Below are 25,394 nucleotides of genomic sequence, written 5' to 3' on the forward strand. Positions count from 1 at the left end.
CCTCTACCCCATTCCCTCTCTTTCAAAATAATACAGAACACCAGATTATGTTTGAAGCAATGGGAGAAAAAAAATTGTATGCACATTAAAACATTGGCTGACTCTCAGATTAAAATGTAAGAGGTTTATTCTCCTTTTATCAAGCAGTGTCTATAGACAGAGCATCCACATGGTGTAAGCTACCAAAGAAGGATGTATAGGACAGACTCACATTAAATCATTAGGTCACAGACGCTTTATGTAGTTCGTGTTCACGGGAGGAAACTGCTAAAAAGGAAAGCAGATAAGGAGAAACATAAGCTGATTTTCAGTATTTATTAAATCTACCTCCCATAATGTTTCCTTAAGCTAAGAAGAAATCTACTGTATCACATAGTTCAGGATGCTATATACACATAAGATATTACACACTATAAAATTTCAGGTTTCTAAGCAGTTTTTCACAATTTAAACTTGAGTAAAATTTGTATTTAAAAAAGACCTTATTGGATTACCTTCAGTAAACAGAGGTCATTTCAACAGCCCATTAGCATTTTAGTAGCAACAAAGCAAAAATAAGTAAAAAGATTCTCAAAACATGTAAGCTATTACTTTAGGTCTAGATAAATATCTGCTTACTTCAATAAACCAACTCTCTAGTTTTAATGCACTTCTACTGGCCTTATCTTTACCTTTAAAAAAGGTTTTTTTTTACTCTATGCAATGTCTCAAATAAGAGGATTAGTTAGGTTTTGAACTATAGCACACAGTGAGTGGGAGGGTTACTCAAGGATTTGGTAGGAGTTGAACAGAAGTCATCAAAGAATGAAGTTTTTGATGGGTTATATTTAAACAGCAAAGGCAATGGTGAAGTACATCTTTACTCACCACTGTGGAGCTATCCACTAATTCCAATTTCTAAACTAATTCTCCTAAAACACTAATACTCATCAGTTTTCTAGCCAGTTTGTTTCTTGCTGGTGTTACTTTCCCTAGATGTGGTTTACTCTAAGCAGACACAAATAAAGTTTCTTTCTTTCTTTCTTTCTTTCTTTCTTTCTTTCTTTCTTTCTTTCTTTCTTTCTTTCTTTCTCTCTCTCTTTCTTTCTTTTTTTTTAGAAATGAGAGTTCCTGCTGATGTAACAGTGAACTACATGGGAAAAAAATATTCTGCTAACAATACACATTTGTAAGCAGTTGACATCCCAGACAAACTTGCATTAAAAACATAATGCACTCTAGTGATTGAAAGCAAAATAAGTAGAGAACACATTGCAAACATTTTACCATACTTATTTTTGCTACCTTCCTCCCCATTTTCCATCGCATACTGCAGATTATGCAGTAAGTGTCTAACAGAGTTTGTCACCTTTACACAACCTAAGGTCAACTCATGCCTTCAAATGGTATTTTGTTTAACAAGTGACTAACGGCAGATTTAGTGCAGGAGATGCTAAGCATTTCTCTTTTGATGCCAAGAGATTCATAGTTATAACAGTGTTCAGTAGGCAGCTTTTATCCTTCCTTTTCTTCTTGTGACATTCCCTTCAAGGCACAAAAGATTATAAACAGTGAATGGGACAAAATCTTTTGAATTAAGAGTGTTAAGTTTCCACAATATCTTTTATTTCTGGTTTAAGCATACTAAAAAAGGACAGAAAAAAAAATGGATAAACCACCCTTAAAATAACATGGTGCTGAAAGTCACCTGAAATTCCCTGAAGTTCTTTTTAAGCATTTGAATCCTTATTTTGTTGGCTTAAAACATAATTCTAGATTTAAACCTTGTGATGAATATAGTTTCTCATTAAATATTGTGTTAAAATTTCTAGTGAACTAACCTTACTAATTGTGTACTTCTTTGCCAAAAATATAAATCTATTTTATTTGGGCCAACCAAGTAACTTATGTTGGACTAGGATAAAACTTGAAAAATTAAGCTGTAAATTTAAACAATGAATTAAGTGCAGTGTACTGGAAAACTCTTTATTCAATAATTATCTAATAGGGCTCCTAGGCATTTCCAACCCAAATAACTGTATTTCCTTTCTCAACTTCAGTGATCTCACAGTTTAACTTATTGAGTCGTCCATCCAGTATAAAGAGAGAGTCCTTGGAAGGTGTCATCAGGTATTGCCCAAACAAGCCGCTGTCCTGGATTTGCCTGTTCTTTTTGTTCCAAGGCCATTCTTCTGCCTTGAGTGGTTCCTTAAGGCTCTTTATCATCTTCACCTTCCCAGAGGAGAGCTCTGCAAAGAGGACATCGGTTTGTGTGCCTGAGCTCCCATAGATGTTGTACTGGTGGGCTTCAGTAAAGGACGGCTGAAACGCTAGATCCGATATGTGCAGATTTGTGTGAATATCAAAAGCCTTCTGTATTTCTCCTCTGATAGTGATGTACTGGACCCTTACAAGACCTTTGATGTCATTAATGCTGACAAGATAGTGCCCGTCTGGAGAGATATACGGAGAGCCCGTCACATCACCGTTGAATCCAATGACTGAGTCAGTCACACTGTCCACCACGAGCTGGGGCGGAACTGCTCCAGTGCTGTCAGGCTTGCAGCCAATGAAGTAGTACCCCCCCAAGTGCGTGTACGCCAGCGACTGAGGGATGCACTTATAGTCTTGCAAGTTAATTGTCTTGATGTATGACATGGTCTCAAGATCAATTTTTTGCAGCGCAGCTTCATCTTTGTGAAGAATAAATCCAAACCTGAAAAGATAAAAATTGAAGTCAGGAAAATGTAGAGTGGTTACTGTAAAAAACAAACAAACAAAAAAAAAAAACCGCCGTGGCCAGGAAGAGAGGGCCATGGCAGACCCAGGCGCTCCCTGCCAGGCTGGGCCTCGACGTATGACATGGCCATGCTCGGATTCAGCTTTCAATCGTGGGGCCCTCCTCCTTATCCTCCTTACTCTAGGTCATTCTGTCATGTCAGTCAAACAATACTAGTTCATGCTATGGGAAAGCAAAATAATTATAAGTAATATACCTGGTTAATTGGAGCAATACATTTTACCTTTACCAAAGAGGGCAGAAAATAAGCATTATTTTGTATGTCTCTAAACCTTTGGATAATGAACAATCTCGTTTAACTGCCATGAAAGCCAATGACAATTGGAAAGGCTTGAATATGTATCTATTTTACTCACTTCACTTTCTTCTTTTGATCACCAAATAAATGTGACACACGACTATTTAAATGGTTCTTGTATCTTTCTCATTTTAATCTGCCTCATAACACTACCTTAATAGATGCAGATTTATTACTTTTGATACAGACTATTAGTCTTCTATATATATTCCATCAGAATTGCCTGATTATCTCTATGATTTTAACATTTATTTTATTATACATTTTAAATACTGGTTACACTCTTCACCCATGTCATGCTTGTATTGTTATTGTTTTTAATGATATACCTGATTGTATTGATTATCTTACATTGAACAGTGATGGACTTTGGAGATTTTTGGCATTTCCCTGTTAAATTTAATTTAAAAATAAATATTTTAAAATTTGTTTTGATTACCTCTTTAATTACTTGAATCTCTTTAAAGCATTTCTCCTGAATATTAGCTGTACATTATCATCAGAAGTCCCTGTGACAAGGGTAAATATATTTTGAAACTCTGACGTATAGCACTGGTGGCTTTTTATCAAAAATAAGTAGGATAAGTAAGATAAAAACTACGATACAAAGTTATATCTAAAATAAATTTTGGTCAATAGAAACATAAAGGACTCTTATTTTTATTTTTGTTAGTAACATTGATTAAAGCACCTTCAAAATCTCCATAAAGAGAACAGAAATACTGTTACATTTTTTATCAATGAAAAATGACATTATTGTATTAAGACAAAACTAAATAAGCCTCTAAAGATAGTGATATTGTCATCTGTGCAGTGCATTTTCAGTATGGTAATTCCTGTATGAAGTTTTCTTCATGTCAAAAAATGACAATTTCCACATATAATACAGAAATAAGCTGTGTTCAGGGTAATCGCTACTTAAAATTTTAAATATAAGCATATGTAAAGCTCAAACATTTAAATTAATATCTATCTTTAACATCATAAGAAAAATAAGGTGAATTTTTCCAAAAAACAATCTTGCAATTATATAAGCAGGGAATCTATAAGGGCACAGATATTTTACTAAAATAGACATGAAAATATAATGGCTTCTGTAATTACATTGCATATAGTTAGAAAACCATATTATAATTTTAACTATATGAACTTTTATGAAGAGACTGTTTGATGCTACTAGAAAGTACAGATTTCTTCATACACAAGAAAAACTACAATATATAGCTGCTCTTTTAAAAAGATCTCTTATATGTGTATTGAGCAATTACTAAATAAAAAGCACTGGGAATATATTGGAGACAACATTCTACCCTGCTTACAATGAGTCTAGAAATTTTGAGTAATAAATATGGAAAAACTGTTAGTAACCGATGCTTAATTAGAGCATTATGTTATACCATTACTTAATTTAGTAATTTTTACTTTTTCCATATTTATTTACAATGGAATAAAGTAATCAGTTTGAAAATAATATTTCTAGTGTATTTTAAAATGCCATTTGCCATTTCTGGCTTATATCCTGAAAATTCCTATTTTCCAGTGTCCTTAATTACTATCTGTGTATTTTCAGTAACCATAGCTTATACCATAACTATTCAGGAAAAATATTGTCCTGATTACAATGGTCTGAAGAATCATATTAACAATCACTTCTAAATGTTCCAATTAAAGTATTAATGCACAATGAAGATTATAAATATGACCCCAAAATTAAAGAGTTGAAAATAAAACTGAAAACTGACTCCCATTATGTTTGTGTCAGCATTAGAAAATATCATAAAATCCTAAATAGCTCTTTCCACTTTTACATGTATCTTAATAAATAATTAACTGACTATTGAAAATGATTTTCCATTAATGGGCAATCATTAAGAATATGCAAGAATGTAGATGTATGATTGTTCCCGTCACTTATGAAATTATAAGTCATTATTAAAGATACTGTCTTTTTTCTGTTATACATTGTAAATGTGCTCATGGGCAAAAGCAGTAATATGCACATTTAATAAAAGCAATAAGCCAATCCAGTTTTGGCATTTCACTTCTCTTAACCTTGAGTCTTCTAGTCCCTATGGGCAATGTTTTTTGAATGCTAATGAGGCAGAACTAATCTTGAACTATTTTAACTCTGATACTAAAGAATGCACTCAAGTTGTGATACAATCCAGCTTCTTTGGGAAGTAATTAAAATTTTAAAAATGGTCCAGTTAAAAATGCAAAAGCTCCAATTGCGGCAATAAAATTACATCTATTTTAGCCTCCGCACTACATGCTCCTTTAAGACTAGAGATCTAGCTACATGAGCTGATGCATAAGAACGCCTTCGATTTTTCACTACTGATTTATTGGGTAGGAAGTGGTGTCTCTAATTCAAAATTTCCCTCTAGTACAGATTGATATTCAGAAATCTCCCACTGTTCATTAGGCTGTGATTAATATTTACAAGGCTTTCAACTTTCATGCCTGCTTAGTATAATAAAATCCTTCACAGTACTAAATTTAACATGGTTTGTCTAATATTTATCAGAATGCGTATAAAAAGTTACAGACTGTGAAAATTGGGAGCTAAAAGTTACTCTTGAAACAACTTATCTTACTAGGGGGAAAAAAACACAATCAAAAGTGTCTGTTGCTCAGCATGGCATTGCATGGATTTGTTGTTAGATTTGGTAAAGAGGGTTAGAGCATTTATTCCTCAAATTATTTTCTTTGTCTGAATGTTCAGTTGAAATGGTCTATTATTATTAAGTTTATAAAGAGGTTCAACTTTAATTATGCTTTTCATGCTTTAAGGTGAAACCCTGAAATGATTCCTTTATGGAGAACGTGTTGTTTTCAAAGAATTAAGGGTTTTCAATTCAGGCTGTTGTAGTTTCATGATCCTGTTTTTCAGTATAATGTCTGGCCTTCCGTGAGTTTCAACTTTTTCATCAACAGAAAGAAGATAAAAATATTAGCTTGCTTTAAGAATGAGGATGAATGTGTGTTTATTGTCAGCCAAACAGTAAACTCGCAATAAATAGAACCTGTCACTGCTTTACACTTTAACTGGCATCATTTGCTCATTATGAATCAAATAAAACGTTCTCTATGGCACAACAAATCATTATAACCCATGGATGGGGAAAACAAAAACAAATTATCAATGTTTCTGTTCAGCCGGTATTCCCACAATGTTAAAAATAAACATATTAGTGTTACTCAAATGTGGCTACATTTTTCCAGTCCTGAATGTAACATAGATCACATTGACAAAGACTTCACTTGTTAACAATTTTGCTCTCACTTGTTCCAGCAGGGTCATTGCCCAGTCCTCATCTTATCCAATCATCTCCTTTCCCATGGCATTGAGAGAAGAGATAGTCTAGCTCACTCTGTCTTCTTTACAGGCATTGCTTTAGTGCCTACTAGGGGATGGAGGAGTAGGCTATGGTGTACTGGGTGAACTTAGTTCTGCACAGACAATGACTTTGAAATAGGCACCAGTCTCACTTGAGAATTCTTTTTAACCCCTCTCCCCTGAGGATACATGTATTGATTTTAGAGAGAAAGAGGGAGAGGGACACAGAGGGGAAAAATCAACCAGTTGCCTCCCATATGCACCACAGCCAGGAATCAAACCCACAACCTAGATGCGTGTCCTAACCAAGGAATGACCCTTCACTTTTTTGGTGTGCAAGCCAACGCTCCAAACAACGGAGCCACCTGGCCAAAGCTTACTCAAGAATTTTGACTACAAGTGACAGAGAGTCTTGTGGCTGGCTTTAGGACCTGTGTGTCTAAAGACAAGGAGAGCTGCAGTTGGACTTTCTGTCTTGTTAACTCAAGAGCCTTGCTAAGGAAGCTCCTGGCAGAGAGGAGTAAAGAGAAGCCTGGTTGAAACATCATGAAGCCTAATAAAGAGTATTGCCCAAAGATCTCACATCCCATATGTCCAGGCTACATTTCTTGCACTTGAATAATAATTCATTCCCACCAGTCTCTCGCTCAAACAGTCCCCAAATGAGTCTGGTCACACAGAGTCTCACAAAGCAGTTTTTCAGCCACTGTCACCCCTCAGCATCTGTCATATTGTCCCATTCCTGTTTTGCCTTCAAATCTATCACCTATGATGCTAATGAAGAAATCTCATAATTGCAGTTAATGACCTTTATGATACCCCAAAGATTAGAGTGCAAGAACCCTGTAAGATTTGCAAAATAACAATTATTGTATCTCCTGAGTCTTCATGTAATACTGCCAGAATCCTCCCAGGTTTCCACCTGAAGAGTTTTTCTTATTGCTATTTAAATTTTCACTATTTAATCACTGGGGATCAATCTCCACTCTAGAAGCTGGGTTGGGGACCAGGTGCTCCCTCTCCATTCCTACCTTATCTCTTAACTCAAATCCTATTATCTGTACCTGCCCAGATTTTGAAACAAATCTTTTTGTGTATATCCATGGAGGCAAATCAGCAGTACTGAGTGGAGGCTGGGCATATCCAAGTACTAGATTCTTGGGACACTCTATCCAGGTATAAAAATGACATTGCTGCAATCCACACTAAAACAAACACATTTCCCCAAGGTTTTCTGATGTTTCACTTATGGAAATCATATTCTTTGACACAAAACTCCAGGAAAAGAAAATAATCTAAATAGCCCAAAGAATTCATTGTATTGAGATTTCACTTGTGAAAATCTGTATTCAAACGCCAGGGTCAAGTGGTTAGTGTTTCATAAATAATAGTGGGCAAGATTTTTTTTCTAATTGCATTTTAAGTATTTGTTTATCCAGTTGGAAGGGAAAAAATGTCAGACAGATAAAAAACTAAAATTATAACCCCCCACATTGTTAATATAGAAACCCTCCCATGCCGTGGGCTCCTGCAGTGGAGTCCTGAGTTGTGTTACAGCAGACAGAGTGCTAACAGACACAAACCATAAATCTGACATGAGCCATCATTCACTAGTGTATGAATTCCTTTATATTCAGTTGTTTTCTATTATCCCAAACTGACCCTCATACGGAAAGACTGAATGCTGTTCTTGCTCAAGTACCAGCAGATTCAGTTTTATCCTGACTTCACAGAAACAGCTCCGTAAAGCACCCCTGTTCATAAAAAGTGGTCATATTCACAGTCGGGAAAGAGGAAAACACAGAGAAATAGAATGGACACATTTAGTGAAGATGTGTCACTAGAGCAAGGACACTTTCTGAATGGTTTTAGAGCTTGAATGTGCTTGAGAAATGACAGTACTTTGGCACTTTCTGTTTTCAAAGGTCCAAGTCCAAACCACCTTGCACATGGTGAAAACATTTTTGTGTGCTCTGAAACTAGACACAGTGACGGCTGTGCATTCGAAATAGACCAATGATGTAAATTCTGAGTATACTGATGCCTCTTTAAAATGTTTAATTTTGTGTTATGTAAATTTCAGCTCAATAAAAATATGTTAAACATAAATATTATAACTATAGTTGATTATTGCATATTTGGAAATTGCTAAGTAGATCTTAACAGAAAAAAATGTGTTGCTGTGTATGATAACAGATATTAACTAGACTTATTGTGGTGATCATTTGTGATACATACAAATCTTGAATCATATTCCATACCTGAGACTAATATAGTGATATACCTCAAGAAAAGGTCTCACTATAAATATTGACTAAACTAAAACTAATTAACAGCAAAAAAAGGTAAAAATTGCTGACAAAGTCTAACTCAAAACAGAACTGATGACATCGAAGAGTCTGCCCCTGAAGAGTGGTAGTGTTACCATATCCTCAGTCCATCCTTAATTTTTGTTAATGGTTAAAAAAAATAATGTCTCATAGAAGACAATAAGTCATTAAATGTGGTAACAAAAAAATAAAAATATTATCTATGTAATTCAGGTTATTCGCTTGAAAGAAGTAAAAAAAAATTGTTAATGTATGCATTTAGAGATTCTCTGAGCCTACCACATGACCTTAAGTGCTATGCATCTGGAATCCTTGATGTAATTTCAGCATTTATTTCAAAAGGATCATTGATTTTTCATGGGGCTAATAGGTGTTTGAAATCTTTTTGTCACATATTTATAAATGAAGACAGCTTAGATAATTGTCTAATATGTCAGATTCATTGCTTAAAGTCATCGAAAAAGGGAGAAGAAGTGTTACAGGTTTGGAGGTAATAAACGCAAGAAAGAATTCAGAAAACAAATGAAAAAGGAGAATAACAACACATCAGCAATTATAGAAGATTATTATCTGAAAATTCATTGTTATCTTCATCCATAAAAAATTAACAGACTTATTTTCTTTCTTTAAATATTGATATGACTCCTAATGGCAAGCGAGAATATTCCAGTGCAGCCTCTTATGACTGTATTGTGAAAAGGTACATTTTGGAGTCAGGGAATGTCTACTATGTACCTGTTTGTGACATTTGAATAAGCTACTTTATCTGAGTTTTTGTTCTTTTCTTTTCTATATAGTCTAATAATGCACAAACATGAAGATTGGAGAAATAAGTGTGCAAAGTCTGATATATTGTAGGTGCTTAGTAAATTATAGCTATCATCATTAATGATAATTACAAGATGTCAAAAAACATTAAAATTACAATTAATGCAAATATCAGTCACCAGTTTGTTTTTTTTTTAATTTAGATCGGCTACCTGAAAAAGAAAGATGAACACATTTTAAGGGCTTCAATTTTTTCCCCTCAGCAGGTTTTCTTGTCTGTTTATTTTGCTCCGAAGCTCACATAGTCATTTTGACTTTAAAATAATTTCTCATCTTTTACCTACTCAGAAAGATACATGTGGCTTTATGGGGGCTAAATATTCAGCATTTCAGGACAACAGCCACTCATTTGTTTTGATGTTATTCTTTAATCTATGCCTACAATGAGTGGGTGAGTGATGGATGTCTACACAGATCACTTCTTTTTTCAGAGAATTTAGCACCCAGATATTTGGAAATGCTGAATGCTGAAATATTTCTGCTTAGCACATTCAAGCATATGAGCCCATGTTTGCTTTGAAACTAATTCTATATCTTTATTATTGAAGAGTTTTTTATGACAATCTGTCAACATTTAAATATAGAATAAAAATGATTTTTCTAGCCCCAGCTGGTGTGGCTCAGTGGATTGAGCATGGGCCTGTGAAGCAAAGAGTTGCTGGTTCGATTCCCAGTCAGGGCGCATGCCTGGGTTGCAGGCCAGGTCCCCAGTAGGGGACACATGAGAAGCAAACACACATTGATGTTTCCCTCCCTCTCTTTCTCCTTCCCTTCCCCTCTCTCTAAAATACATAAATAAATAAAACTTTTAAAAAATGATTTTCTGTAAAGTTCAATGATCTAGTGCAATACATAATTGTATCATTATTCTCCCAAGAGAAACATTTTAAAGGTTCATCTGATAGTAAGATCATTAAATGTTGCTCTTTTCTTCTGATGACTATGAAAGATTAAGTGTGGTGTCCAGTTGCCATGGCTAATTAAAACAAACAACTGTTTAGAGAGCTGACAGAGCCGGTGACTTTTTGCTTAATGCTCTAAATTGCGTTGTCCACTAACAATTGAAGTTGTCATAATGTATTTCTCACATGCTCCTTCTGTTTTTGTTTGTTTGTTTCTACTGAAGATATCACTCCCATATTATTTGGTCATTTTATCTTAGACAGAATTGTAATCATTACCTGTCCTCTTACCATGAGATAGCTTTAGTGACATATAGAGTGTACGCTCACCTGCACTTTTTTTGCATGAAATTCTGTGAGTTAAAAAAAATGTCCTGCCTGAAATTATACTCAACAGTGGTGCCTTTTTCTATTTTGTATACATTGTGCACATTCCTGATCTAGTTTTAAAAATAATTAAACTTATTATAACATTCAGCACATTATACTAAAATCCATGCATAGACAGAGCCTCTCTTTTTATGTTATTTATTTAACAAACATGAATTACACTATTTTGTATTTCAACAGCAATCTCATTCTGAAGAAGCATATCTAGTGAATATTAAATTGGTTTATTTGTTTGTTATAATTCTAGCAAATTTTGTTCAAAAACCAACAACTCTTAATAGTCACACAAATTGAGTGGACTTCTCTCTATTGTAATCAAGACCACCTAGAAAATAATTTATATGCCTTATCTCATACTAGTTTTCAATAATGCTACTCTAAACTCCAGCTAAATTTATATAGTTACTAATTCTCTGATGTGTTTCATCCTTTCTCAATTTTTTGATCCCTCTTCTCAAGGTGTCTTCCTGTTCAGAAAGTGGCCTAGGTACCAGACACACACCACCGACCGGGGAAGAGTAACTGATCTGGAGGAGTTTATAGTCCACGATCAATGCCGCGGGCCCGACACTGTCTACCTTCACATCCCACCACATACTGACTGTGGAGCTAGTCTCCCCACCTGTAGAATGGGAATAGCAATGCATCTGCTCACAAGGTTTTTGTAAGTTTTTTGTGAGGACCCAATTAATTCATGTAACACAAACATGTGTGTTAAACAATATTTTTAAAGGGTCCCTAATGAATTTACATTACCTTAATACAATTTATTGAGTTTATTTCTCATTAGGCATGAAATTCCATTAGAAAATGGATTGGTAGAGATTATGAAAATCTTCCTAGAGGAAGAAAATGTTGGGAAATGGTGGTCAGGTGAAGACGCGGGAAAACACGTTTCAAATGTAGGACACAAAATCAGCAGCGGAGCCCGTAACAGTGAGTGCAGCTGCCTTGAATACACAAGTGCGATATGTAAAGCAGAGATGTGCGTTTCATTCTGTCCCTGAGCTCTGTGAGAGGCAAGGCTTGGGCTCGCAGATCTGCAGTGCTTGTGTCTATCACAGAACTTTACACATGAGACACTCATCCTCTCGTGCACGAGTTCTGCGATTGCTTCCTCGACTTCTCTCACTCTGCTCAGTCGCGTTTCAATCTACTTCATGTAGTGCTTCCAGGATAACCTTACCTACACACATAATCCCTCAAAAGAGGAAGAAACTGAAGAGAACTTGTTACCAATGGCATCAAAGACACATTCTTGTGCCAGTATTCATCATATTTTTAACACCTTGTAACCTCTTTACTCCTTACTTAGCCCCCTGTGTCCTTTATATAAATCATACATATTTTCTTACACAAAGGAAAAACACTTTTTCTAACTGTAACATCTGTAGTTTTTTAATCCTCACCTGAGAATATGTTTATTGATTTTAGAGAGGAAGGGGGAGGAGACAGAGAGAGAGAGAACAAAACTACAGTGACACTTTCCAGTGGAAATCGGATCCAGTCCTGTCTCTGCTCGAAACCTGTAATGGCTTCTCTCACGAAGAATAATATGCAACCATCCTTCTCCAAACTCCTCTCCTACCTCGACAGCTGCAGCAGCCTCTGTGCTGCTCCTCAAACACGCCAGAGAATTTCTGTTCAATACCTTTGCACTCACAGCTGCTCCACCTAAAATACTTAGCTTGAAATTAGAGACCTAGTCCTGAATTCTGTAATCTAATTCAAGAACCACTTGGTAAGATTTTGCTCACATCCAGTGGGCTTTTCTTTGGTTGACACATAGTTTTCATATTTTATTCTCTGTCCATGTCATGAGTTTCTCATTTGAGGGATTATTGAGAATACTACAAATGTTACACATAAAATACAGAGTAGACTGCCTGGCACAAAGCAGCAAAGAGCATCTATTACTATTACCATTATTGCAAGTCTTATGAGATTTCTGAACAAGAAGAACACTGGCTTTTCCTCTTAAGCTAATGAGATTCTCATGAAAGGTCCAGAACCAATTTTCCTGTTCATATTGCCTACACTATTCCAGAACACTGATTGCTTTAGAATCACTTCAGAGAGTGTGAAACTAGGAATAAAATGGTATAAAGTTAAAGTGTTGGGGGCACTAGTACAGCTGAAGAAATTTGAGCATCAAGATGGGGCTTTAGGGCTACCTATATTGCCCACCCTTGAATTTCTCTAGTTGGCTGTAACTAAAAGAAAAAAAAAAAGCAAGTGATATGAGTTCTCTCTGAAGGCTACCTAAATGCACTTTTTAAAATGATCTGGGGAGTTTATTTTATTTTTTCAGAAATAAAACATAGCATAATGCAACCCATTTCTTCCTTATAAAGAGTAGGAAAGAAGCCAGAGTGCTCCCTTGGAAAGGACCTATGGACTGAAAAGACATTACAGCGTATTACAATCCGCTCACAGCTTCGCTCATCTATTGGAGAAGGCATTTATATTGCACTTATTACCTGGTACCTGTTAAGGCTGTTTATGGGGACCACAAGGAAGAAATAATTTTTATGCTCCTTTTAGTTTGCTATAAATTCGGAAACAATTTTGCTTGAACAGCTGATCTGTGAATTAATAATGAGAGGCCATAACTTTTTTTCACTACAGTATGTCAAGTACTTCCTTTGTGTTTAAACATTCATGAGGCTCAAAACTCCCTTTCTTTACGTGAAACAGACTTCAAAGGCACATGGGGCCATTGCCACTTCCTTCATATGGAAAGTTCGTCTCAAGATCATTTATTGGCTGGTAAAAAAATAATAAATAAAATCAGTTGAATTTGAGTTCAGTATGAAATAACATATTATAATCTTTCTTTAAGGACTTCCTGAAACTATTCTCCTGAAAAATGATGTGAAGAGTAATTTCTAGTAAAATATACCATGTTTCATCTCACAAATGCTATTATTGAGAAATATTAACTTAGTCTTTATATAAGCAACATTAATTTAGTCTTTCTATAATGTAAATGATCCTCATGGTTGTTTTCATTGGCTTTATATGTCTGAATTTTTATTTCAACTGCTTTTGAAGCAGTATAATTTCTCTGCTGTATTTTTCACTCAGTTTCAGCTTGAAAGGATCAAGGCTAAGACATGAGTGAGCATTCTACCACCAGAACAATTGGACAGACATAGTCCATGGTGAAGATACTCTCTTCTCTATCTTAAGTCTTTAAACAATTTTTATTGTTGTTCAATTACAGTTGTCCCATTCCCCCCCATTACTCTCTCTTGCCCTGTCCACCCCCCAAAATTCTCCATAAAATAATCTATCTTAAGTCTTAAAGCTAGAAATAGCAGCTGAACCAAAGTCAACTTGAAGGTGACCTGAGACAGCGGACAGGGCTTGACCTTTTCTAGTACTTTGTATTGCTCATCATCAGATGGCAAGGAAGAGAGGAAATTAAACTTGTGCTGATGTTGAAAGGGCATTCACATTATCCATATAGTAAAAGCAATTCTTTTTTTTTAATCCTCACCTAGGGACACACTTTTAGAGAGAGAAGGGAAGCAAGGGAGAGCATCATTGTGAGAGAGAAACAACCATTGGTTGCCTTTCGTACACCCTGACCTGGACTGAGCCCGCAAAGCTCGTGCCCTGACCAGAAATCTGACCTACAACCTTTTAGTTGCTCGGGGGATGCCCAACCAACTGAGCCTCACCTGCCAAGTCTGGCAAAAGCAATTCTTATAGTAGTTTTAATACAATTATTTTGACATTGAAAACAGAATGACAGGAGAATCACAGGGGAATAGGGGAAGGACTCACATGAACAAGTGTGGAGGACACATGGACAATAACTAAGGTGGGGGGCAGAGATTGGGGGGGAGGTGGGGAGCACTGGGGTGGGGCAGGGCTGGGAATACAAGAAAGAAAACTGTTCTTGAACAAGAGTTAAATAAAAAAAAGAAACAGAATGTTAACTTATTCAAAGTAACCAGTAACTCACTGGTTACTGGGGACACAGGCATGGCAGTAAATGACACAATGTCCTAAAGGCAGCGTCTACCCTTCTTAAAGTTTTATTTCTTGAGAAGCAGAGAACCAGCTTCCTAAACAGTATCTGCAGAGCGCACACTTTCTCTTATTTAAAGAAAAGCTTATCGCTCCTTTTTCCTCCTTCTATAAATTCTTTAAAAAAATATTTTATAGTCTTTTTCCATTCTATCTCTTTATTCGTTTTTTTCTTATATAAAGAGCATCTTGCTGCTTTACTACTTCTCTGTAAGACTCAGTATGCTGATAAGATTTTGCAAGTGTGCAGCATTTAATTCTCAAATTTGGAAGTTAAGTTAGAAAGTGGCATAATGCTACTTCGGATCTTTGCAGACACACACTCTTCAAATGAGCCTCAACTTTAAGAAATTTGAAAACAAGAAAAGGTCATATGATATTAGTTTTTTTTAAGAGGCAGACACGAAGGTTAGAAGAAGCTGTAACTAGGAAAGAAAAGTGTGTTTATATTATAAAGTCTTGTTATACTGATATAATGTTTATATTTTCCATATTTAGATATTAACTATATTATGGTCTGTCAAATACCAAAACAGAAAACTCTGGGCAGTGTGCTGCTGGCTGAATGTCAATGAAATAGGTTGAGGCTAGAATTTACTTGTAATCAAGGATATACTTGGCAATGTGGTAAATTGAGCTGTATTACAGGTATCATAGATCTTTGAGTAAATATATATTATATTCAACAGCTATTCCTTGCCAGGAAGTTCCTGTTCCAAAGAATGTCTGCCTCCATGGAGGGACTGATCAACACTTGGTAGTCCTACAGCATCCGAATGCATGAGAGAGAACAGCTCAGAGCCAGATGTTCTTGCCTGAGACGATCGTAAAACCTTGAGTTTGCTTTGGGGCTGCAGGGACTTTGGAGATGATCTGCTTCAATTCCTTCGTTTTATAGATGAAAATCTTGAAGCCCAGTGAGATTAAAGGATAGACCTGAAGTTCCACAGCTCACTTATTAAAGAGCTTGGAATAGATCTTATGTTTCTAAATTCTATTTTATTCTTCACACAGGAGTAAGAGAGTAGGAAGCAGAGCTTAAAATTACTGTGGAGAATTTTTGTTTTATTTTATTTTTAGTTGGTACATAGAGGAAAAGGAAAGTTCCCTATTTAGAAACTGATTGGCGCTTCTAAAATGACAGAAAGTGTCACCTAAAACATACTTAGAGAAAAAAAAGTCCGTCCTCTAGCTAGTATCTCAGTTTCAGCTGTTTGCTTAATAATAATTATTTTGTGACACATATGTATTTTAATCTATATCTCCATTTTATGTAGATTAACACTTACTAAAATTGATTAACCACATATGAAAAGTCTAGTCAAATAATGTTTATTTAACAAGTGATGACTGTTAGGGACTGTGCAGAATGAGCTGTTCAACAAACTGTGACCCCGCCCCTCGGGAGGAGAGCTATGGAGAAAGTGCAAAGATAAACAAAGGCAGTGACACAAAATGCAATATGATAAATGCTGCAAGCGTTGCAATCATAATCAGTTTTGAAAATGAAGGGAATGGACAGAAGCATAGAGCTGTAGATAGGGAGCGGTGCAGAAAAAGTCCTTAAACTAACTGACACAACTTGATGAGGGTTTTAAACAAAAGACAGACTCCTGTACACCGAGGAGAATGTCTCTATTTGTAGCACAGAAAGTATCCTGGGCTCACTTCTACCACATGACCCTTTCCCTCTTGAGAGGTAGAGAGTACAAATCACTTCATTAAAAAAGGTAATTTAAAAATTTTAATGACCAGCCTAAAACAACCACACTTTCTTTGATCTCGAACTATGAGTGACTTAAAAATCATTTTATGTAATATTTAATTAATCACCTAATAATTTCTACTGCCACATCTCTCACTTCTCCAACAAGGTTGCATCCTTCACTTCTTCCTCTATTATAACTCTTATCACAATGCTTCTACTTACACATTAAACTATTTTACTAGATTATAAAGAACTCCAGGGACAGTCTTCATTAAAATATGTTAATAATTTCTCTATCAACCCCCTTCACCTATGCCTATGTTTACCTGCAGATGGTTGGATTAAGCCTGGAATGTTCCAGAGAATTGGAACATTTTGATCAACTCAGAATCATTAGAATTATTGGCCTTTCCTTGAGATTTTTTTTAATATTTTATTTATTNTTCTTTGATCTCGAACTATGAGTGACTTAAAAATCATTTTATGTAATATTTAATTAATCACCTAATAGTTTCTACTGCCACATCTCTCACTTCTCCAACAAGGTTGCATCCTTCACTTCTTCCTCTATTATAACTCTTATCACAATGCTTCTACTTACACATTAAACTATTTTACTAGATTATAAAGAACTCCAGGGACAGTCTTCATTAAAATATGTTAATAATTTCTCTATCAACCCCCTTCACCTATGTCTATGTTTACCTGCAGATGGTTGGATTAAGCCTGGAATGTTCCAGAAAATTGGAACATTTTGATCAACTCAGAATCATTAGAATTATTGGCCTTTGCCTGAGATTTTTTAAAATATTTTATTTATTTATTTATCTTCAGAGGGGAAGGAGAGAGGGAGAGAAACATCAATGTATGGTTGCCTTTCGTGCATCCCCTGCTGGGAGTTGGCCTGCAGGGAACCTGCCTGCAACCCAGACATTTGCCCTGACTGGGAATCGAACTGCGATCCTCTGGTTCGCAGGCCCGCGCTGCTTGAGATTTTTTTAAAAAAAGTAAAATCTTTTCTAAGCAGTGGCAAGCTTGCAGAGGAAAGTTTTTGAAATATTTGCAAGTAACTTCTAATTATATTCAATCGCTCCCCTATTTTATATTCTGAATTTGAACCATGTATCAGGCCATGAGCTACATGTTCAGGATAACAATACAATGATCATCATTCTCTTATTTTCATGGTGAAGACAAATATGTGAACAAATTTTTTCTAAAAAAGTAATTTCTGCTATCATAGGAGCTAGCATAGAATTTTAAGAAACCATAATTTTGAGGGGCTAGAATAACTTCCACAGAGAAGGACTGGGGTAGAGAGATTGTACAGACTCACAGAGAGCCTGGCATAATGGAGGTCCTATGGCAAGTTCGACTGAAGCACAAGGTAAATATTAGGAAGTAGCCACTGATGAATATGAAAAAATAAAATAGCATAAGGAATATACAAGCATATTGTAATAACTAAGCATGGCACTGAAAATAAGAAGGGCCTTTTTAAAGTATGTGGTTGTCTGAACACTATGAGGTACATCTGAAACTAATACAAAATAACATTGAATGTAAACTGTAATTAAAAAATAGAATACTAATATATTGCTGCTGGCATTATAAAAACAAAAGTAAAACAGTGAAAGAAAGAAAGAAATAAAAGAAAACAGAACAGAACTAGGTCATAAATGGCCTTAATCCCATGAAAAGTGGTTTGCTATTTCTTTTGAAAGAAAACAGATACTATTATCATATTTGTAGCAATGACTTGATTCTAAATGGAATGTAAGTAATACAAGCAATTCAATAACAGCATTGGTTGATCTCCTGAAAGTGGGGAGGGATAACGGTGGATGAGATGTCTTTACAAGACCTTGGCAGGTCTTGGTATAAAGATGAAGGTAGTGCATGAGGTTGTCAGTAAGTAGCTGTTGACAAGGAGTGACTTAGATGCTGTAGGTAACAAGAAATAAGAGTTGGAAGTGATATAACTGAGAGGGAGGGTTGTACACTTCTAAAGTGGGGCTTTTGCTTTTTTTCTCTCGTGTCGGGGGAGGATCTATGATTTATAAATGACAGTACATGTGAAAACCGTGAAGGCAAATGACTCCCTCATCCCATATACATCAGTGCTACATAGAATGAGAATACCATCCATGTGAGCACAAGAACCCCAGAAAATGGAGAATGGAGTTCCCTTCAAAGCAAGAAGGATGAAGAAAATCTGTGGATGTAAGAAAATGTGATTCAAATGTTGTTTATAAAAGTGATATAATGTTGAGGCATCTGAAGGAATTCTCTTAGCTGCCAATTCTCTCATAGCTGCCAATAAGCCCATCTGGCCATTGGAGGTTTTTCATATTCATCTTTAAGTGGGCCTAAACCTATCAATACTGTTTTTTCCCCAATGTTTATAATATACCAGAGAGAAAATAACAACTGCTACTTAGAAATAAGTGAGCAGCTCATTGTGCTGGAGACATTCATTGGTGGTGAAAGTGAATAATAGGACATTCAACAAAAGCATTTTATCTAAAATCTTTTATATGCTGTCTTTCAATTTCCCCTTTTCTTGCTTGCTGATAATAAAAAGTAGGCTGTCTAATTAGCATCTTACATGGCTAAAGAATGGTATTTTTATAATGCCCCATGGAAGAAAATATTTATAAAAGTCTAAAGAACACCAGGGACTACTTTTTCCAATTTATAAATCTAAATGAACAAAGCCTATGCCAATATTATGTGGTAGTGAGCACAAATATCATCAGCAACAGTTCTTAATACATTGGCAGCTATGAGGAGGCTTTTAAAGTATGATGCAAGCAAGGAATGAGCACGTTTATTTTATCTGGGAAGTAGAAAATAATTTAAGTAGAAGATAATTTAAGCATTGAAAATACCAGAACATAGCACTACCCAATTAATATAACACATATTTTTATATTGAGCAGGTTTTTATTTTTATTTTTAATTATTTTTCAAGTTTACACTCAATATTATTTTGTATTAGTTTCAGGTATTTTTTTCCATTAAAAAAATTTATTGTTCAAGTGCAGTCGTCTACCTTTTCCCTCCAACTCTCCCCACCCACCCCAGCCATCCCCACCTTCCTCCCGATTCTACCCGCCCCTTGATTTTGTCCATGTGCCCTTTATAGTTTATTGGGAACCACTCTGCCTGGTTTCAGGAGTTGTAACTGCCCCCCATGGCTAAGGCTGAATGAGTGACCTCCAGAATGTAAGCCACAGGAGACAAAGCTTGTCCCCTGTCCCCGATGCTTGGTCGGTTAGTCTATGATGGGTACAACCCCTCAGAGGAGGGGCAACCTAAGCCATACACGATCACTTGGGGGGCCATCATGGAAGGACTCAGGGGGGCTGCAACAAAGAGGGAGTGATGGACCCTCAACCCCCAGCTATTCTGACATAGCCCGAGTCCCCATTTCTGTCTGAGAGAAGTGCTTCCTGGCTCTAATCCACCGAAGCCTGAAAACCTGTGGTGGGGAAGGCAGAGCAGCCCGGTGCTGGAAAAGGCAGATTCCCCAGGTGATCAGGCCTAAGAAAGAATATGTAAAATCCTGTGAAATCTGCTTTGTTTAGGATGTTCTCATTGAAATGATAAGGATCCAAGCAAGAAGTTTGTTCCTCAAAGTTTTATGGCTCTTTAGCTATCGGACCCTGACTGAGAATAAGCCCTCATAGTTCTTTGAATGCTATCTATTGTTTGATCCTTACCTGTGTTCTTGTGCAAAGGAACCCAATAAAAGCCCATTGAGGAAGGGGCTCTTGGCCCTTCTCCTCTGAGAGATCAGCCACCTTTCCTCCCCAAGCAGATCATGTCTTGGTAGTTTCACTTTCATCTGTGGTGGATGAGGGGGACTTTGCGGGCAAAGTTGCCCCCATAATAGTTGTTCCTGAAATCCCTTCACCCTTTTTCCCAAGTGTTGGAGAGGATGTGGAGAAAAGGGAACCCTAGTGCACTGCTGGTGGGAATGCAGACTGGTGCAGCCACTATAGAAAACAACATGGAATTTCCTCAGAAAACTAAAAATGGACCTGCCTTTTGACCCAGCAATTCCACTGCTGGTATTACATCCTAAGACCCCATCCTTAGTCCTGAAACACCAATTCAAGAGAACCTATGCACCCTAATGTTCATAGCAGCACAATTTGCAACAGCCAAGTGCTGGAAGCAACCAAAGTGCCCATCAGTAAATGAATGGATCAAATAATATACAAAACACACATCTTAATCAGTAAAATTTCCTTGACTTAATGCTATTTTCTCACAGTAACGGTGGAAATTTCTCAAAAGACTGCCTGTTAAACAGATTTCAGAAATGTATCTAACCAAATAATAGTTTCAATATCTTTCCACAAAACACAAACACAAAGTTACTAAGTGAACCAAGCCAATGCAAATCTTCAAGGGCTGTAAATGTGTGTGTGTGTGTGTGTGTGTGTGTGTTGGGGGTGGGGGTCGAGGCATGGAGTCCCAGCAGGAGAGCAGAGTGCTTAAGGACACTCGCAGGCTCTGCCCCTACTGGACTGTGTGGGTGTGTACGCCAGCTCCACATGAATAATCGCGTGATGCTGAGCAAACCATTGAACTTATCTGCGAGTCTGCTTCCTAATTCATGGAATGGGAATAATGTGGTAGTTACGATCAACAATGGGTTAAAACATTGCCTCGCACAGATTCGACATTCAATAAAGTGCCGTTACTTATGAACTGATGTTAAAAATTTGGCAACTTTTAGGTTATAAGCACCAGCCAATTAGAATGAGTGACAGCATGGTGTCCACCTGCTTAACACAATCCCCGATTATTTAATACCAAACGCATATGTACGAATGTGAAATATATGTACAGACAGGGTAACGGGACTCCAGCTAACACTTTCAAGTGTGTGTAACTGTGAAACTGTCATATATGCCCGAAGCCGTATTTCAGGACTGTGTCAGGTAAGGGCTCCAAGTAATGGCCAGTGTGAGTTAGTTCTGAGGAAGGCCCTTATTCATGCCCCACGCTGGCATATTTTCTGTAAGCGAAGGTGAATTATTGCCATTTTCAAAACCTGTTTCTTGACAGAAGCACATAATGCCAAACACCACAATATGTGCTAATATTATTAGAGTCACAGAGAAGAATAAGATGACTTTGCTAGTCCTCTCACAGCAACACGGTGACTTTTGATCTTACTTTCCCCTTTTAAGTAGAAAAGAGAAGAGCCACAGTGTTCCATAGGAAACACCGCAAATGAGCGTGACACCACTGAGCATGTAATGGATTCTCCGACACGCAGTGCGGATCTTTGCTCTGTTCGTTTTGTTTTGTTTTGTTTTGTTTGCAGAGAGCCAGTGACTGTAATCGCATATCTGGACTTGTCGAAGTGTTTATTTGCTTTTCCCTACCCCTACGGAAAGTCTCTGACAACCTCATTTTCCAACGGAATGGGGTCCTGTCTGGTTTTCCTCATTCGGTTCTGAGTTTCCTAACGCACATGCACCGCGCTGGTGATTTGTTCACTCTGTTCAAAACACTGACCTCCCCTGGACCTGCCAGATCGCATCTTGATGACTCCTCATTTTAGAGATTGTGGTTTTTTACCACATCACTTCTCAGCCTTGGAGAAATCGAAGTGTCTAAGATGGCTGCATTTCGACCACTAACAGTGTTTTACTTCACAGGGTCTGAGACGAATTACATAGTAGGATGGACGTTTCCAGCAGCACATAATGAGCATCACACATATAACCATGAGAGGTTTTTATTAATTTGTTTCGAGTACACATTGATATTCTTAGTAACTGAGTAGTACAGCTTAAGAAGATTCAAACATTTACCTGCCTGCTGCTCATCAGGTAATAATCCTATAAATGTATCATTTGTTTATTATCATTTGTTATCATTTATCATTTAATGTAATAATGTTATAAATGTATCATTTATTTATTATCATTTGTTATCAATTACCATTTGTTTACTTCAGTGCTGACATTAAAAAAGAAATTTGCCAGCATTCCACTAGACAGCTATTTATTTACCATTTTTGCACGTCATCTTTATTACAGAATGTTTTTGCTCGAAATATTTCTGGTCACAGATAGGACACTTCGTAGAGCTCACCAGAGGAGTGTGTGACTCATGGGTGCTTGCGACTGACAAAAAAACCAGCCCTTGGTCTGGAACCTCTTCCTATGCCGTGTTTGCTGACGAGGACGGTTAGCCTTCTCACAACACTAGTATTAAAATTTCAAATTAAAATGAACAAATAAGCAAGGCTTCCTGAGCTTCTAAGTTATTCATAAATACACTGAATGTCAACTGCTGATGATACTGTTCTTCACTGTGTCACAATTTAAGAGATTCCACTTAAAAAGAAATACACTTTAGAAATATTAGAAATTGAGTAGGTAGGGTTCTCTAACTCAGTTGTAAAGTTTACCAATTATTCAACATTTCTATAAACTAGGTTGATATTACATTAAAACTGAAACACCTACTAAAATATCCACTCCCATACATATCACTTTAAGCCAGGGAAAAAAAAACAACCCTCACTCAGTAAATGTCTCTAGAGCATTTTCAGAATAACATGAAAGCTATAAATCTCAAACAAACAATCCAGGAGATTTATAATGAAATCTACCTGAGAGAGAAAGGAGTAGATTTCCTAAATCTTAGAAGAATTATAATATTCCCATGGCCCAAGGTTTTGTTCAATTACAAGTTTGAGTCAAATTGTACATGAAATATAAAGTTTCCCTTTGAGCAAAGACCTAGTAAATTTTATCAGTACTTAAGAGAAAATGTGGATTTGCATAAGCCATAGAGATAGACTGAGTAAGCAAGTGGCCCCAACTATACTGTCATAATTTACAGGACTCTGAGAAAGCTTACAGATGGCAACCCTACAGGTTTGGTGTTCCTCTCGAGCTGACTCGTGTGGTCCAAATTATCTTCAAACTGAGCTGTCTCCCTGTGGCATTACAGCTGGTTGACAAGAGGCAACTCCCCGGCTCCACAGAATCTCAGGCTGTGCACGGAGCAGTTTTCCGTAAACAACAAATGGGGACTTAGCTCACTGCGTTTTTGTTTTTCTTTTCCGCAGAATCATCACGCCAGACAGACATTCAGAGAAACCTGACTAAGGGCATTATTTTTAAACACCTATTTACCGAGTGCTCATAAATGATACAAGAATAGAAAAAAGTTGCATGATTAGAGTGCATTTGAGTTCGGCTGGGAGATTGATATAAGTTAAGAGATCTAAAGAAGAATAGGAAATAGCATTTTAGACAAAATAAATAGTCAAGTGGAGCAGGAAAGTAGAGCGTGGGCCCCACTCAGGTTTGCCGTGCCTGGGCGGTAGATAAGTGTCAGTTCGTTTTAGGAGCTCGGGCTATTGAAGAGGCGAGCTCAAAGTAGTTTGGATTTCACGAATATGCAATTAGAAACATGTTGTTGCTGTTGTTTTTCTCTTCCCAATGCAGAATTGTATCACCACAGCTACAAACTGAGAAAGAGGAATCAATGGTTCTCTGGTAAATTGAAGTATGGAGAAAATGAGAAGTATAGAGAAACAGTAAGGAGTTAATTGCATTAGCAAAGTAAGAGGTAACAAGGGCTTGGCCTGGGGGTGTGTCTGAGATGGGACAGATTAATAAAGAGACCTTATGAAGTTAGACATGAGCAGACACTGTCTGCAGAGACTCTGGACACCACAGCATATTTTTGTTCTGTCCCTTCTGAAATCATTTACCCTTGGAAGAGGAAAATCACACCAATCTAAGCAATATTAACTACTGTGCTAAAGGTCTCAGAGAAGCCAAGGACCTGGCTTCCAGTCTGGGTCTGTGTGTCTCAACTACAAATGAGAAATAATAAAACTCGAAAATGTCAGGGGGACTACAATTAGGGACATTACAGCAAATTTTAGAAAGGGTGGATTTGAGATAAGCTTTAAAGGGCGTATTAGGCAGACAATGAGGAAACAAGGTATTCTACAAATAGCTGCAAATAGGCAAGAACACTTAGTGAAGGTCTGTTGTAAGGAGTGAAGTTTTATTGTAGGAGAGACACACGAAAGCAAGAGAAAGGAATGTTTTAAAGGTGTGTTTAGGTTAACATGTAGCACCCATCAGTCATAAGGTTTTGAACTCTGAAAAATAATTTTTAAAGAAGACTTCAAAATACTGTGAGGTATTAAGAGCTAAGACACTGAATTTTGACAGAACTGAGTTTATTGCTGGTTCCAACACTTATTAGATAAGTGATTCACCATATGCAGTATAGGGATAAAAATTTATGTTGTTGTTAGTTTTAAATGAGGCAGTGCAGAAAATAGTCTTAGCTCTGTGTCTGCCGGAGAGTAAGTGCTCAATGTTTCTGAATTATTATTAACATATTATATAATTATGGAGGTACTAAGAAAACTACAGCTAGGCGATACAGCCTGAAGGCTTGCAAATGGTACAGTAAACTTAGACTTGACTTTATAAACTCAGACTTTAACTTCTATATTCAAATAAGAAAATTAAAGAGAATTATTAAAATGACTATTAGATGCAGGACAAGAGGAAACTTAGAATATTCTGATGAAACTGTCAGACAGTATGAATACATAAGTGCATAACCTGCATTGCAAGTAAATTCAGACACCTGGCCCACTCTTCCTTATCATGGCCATTCCTTGATTTCCTGCTAAAATTAAATTTTTGGTTAAATTCCATGCATAACTTTGAAAACCACTGAATTTACTCTAACAAAAAGTGAATCTGTTTAAAT

General features: G+C 36.6%; 1 protein-coding gene across 4 annotated transcripts in view; it reads right to left on the minus strand.

Annotated features, from left to right (window-relative positions):
• Window positions 1-1,105: 1,105 nt before the first annotated feature.
• FSTL5 (follistatin like 5) overlaps window positions 1,106-25,394 on the minus strand; it is a 558,399-nt gene continuing 534,110 nt past the window's right edge. For all 4 annotated transcript variants that reach the window (XM_037058318.1, XM_037058317.1, XM_037058316.1 and 1 more), the window contains one exon: window positions 1,106-2,695. In XM_037058318.1, the coding sequence (XP_036914213.1) occupies window positions 1,993-2,695 (703 nt within the window). In that variant the 3' untranslated portion in view covers window positions 1,106-1,992. The remainder of the gene's footprint in view (window positions 2,696-25,394) is intronic.

Source organism: Sturnira hondurensis, unplaced genomic scaffold, assembly GCF_014824575.4.
Source record: "Sturnira hondurensis isolate 20B ecotype Veracruz unplaced genomic scaffold, ASM1482457v3 Scaffold0010128, whole genome shotgun sequence".
NCBI classification, from domain to species: domain Eukaryota; kingdom Metazoa; phylum Chordata; class Mammalia; order Chiroptera; family Phyllostomidae; genus Sturnira; species Sturnira hondurensis.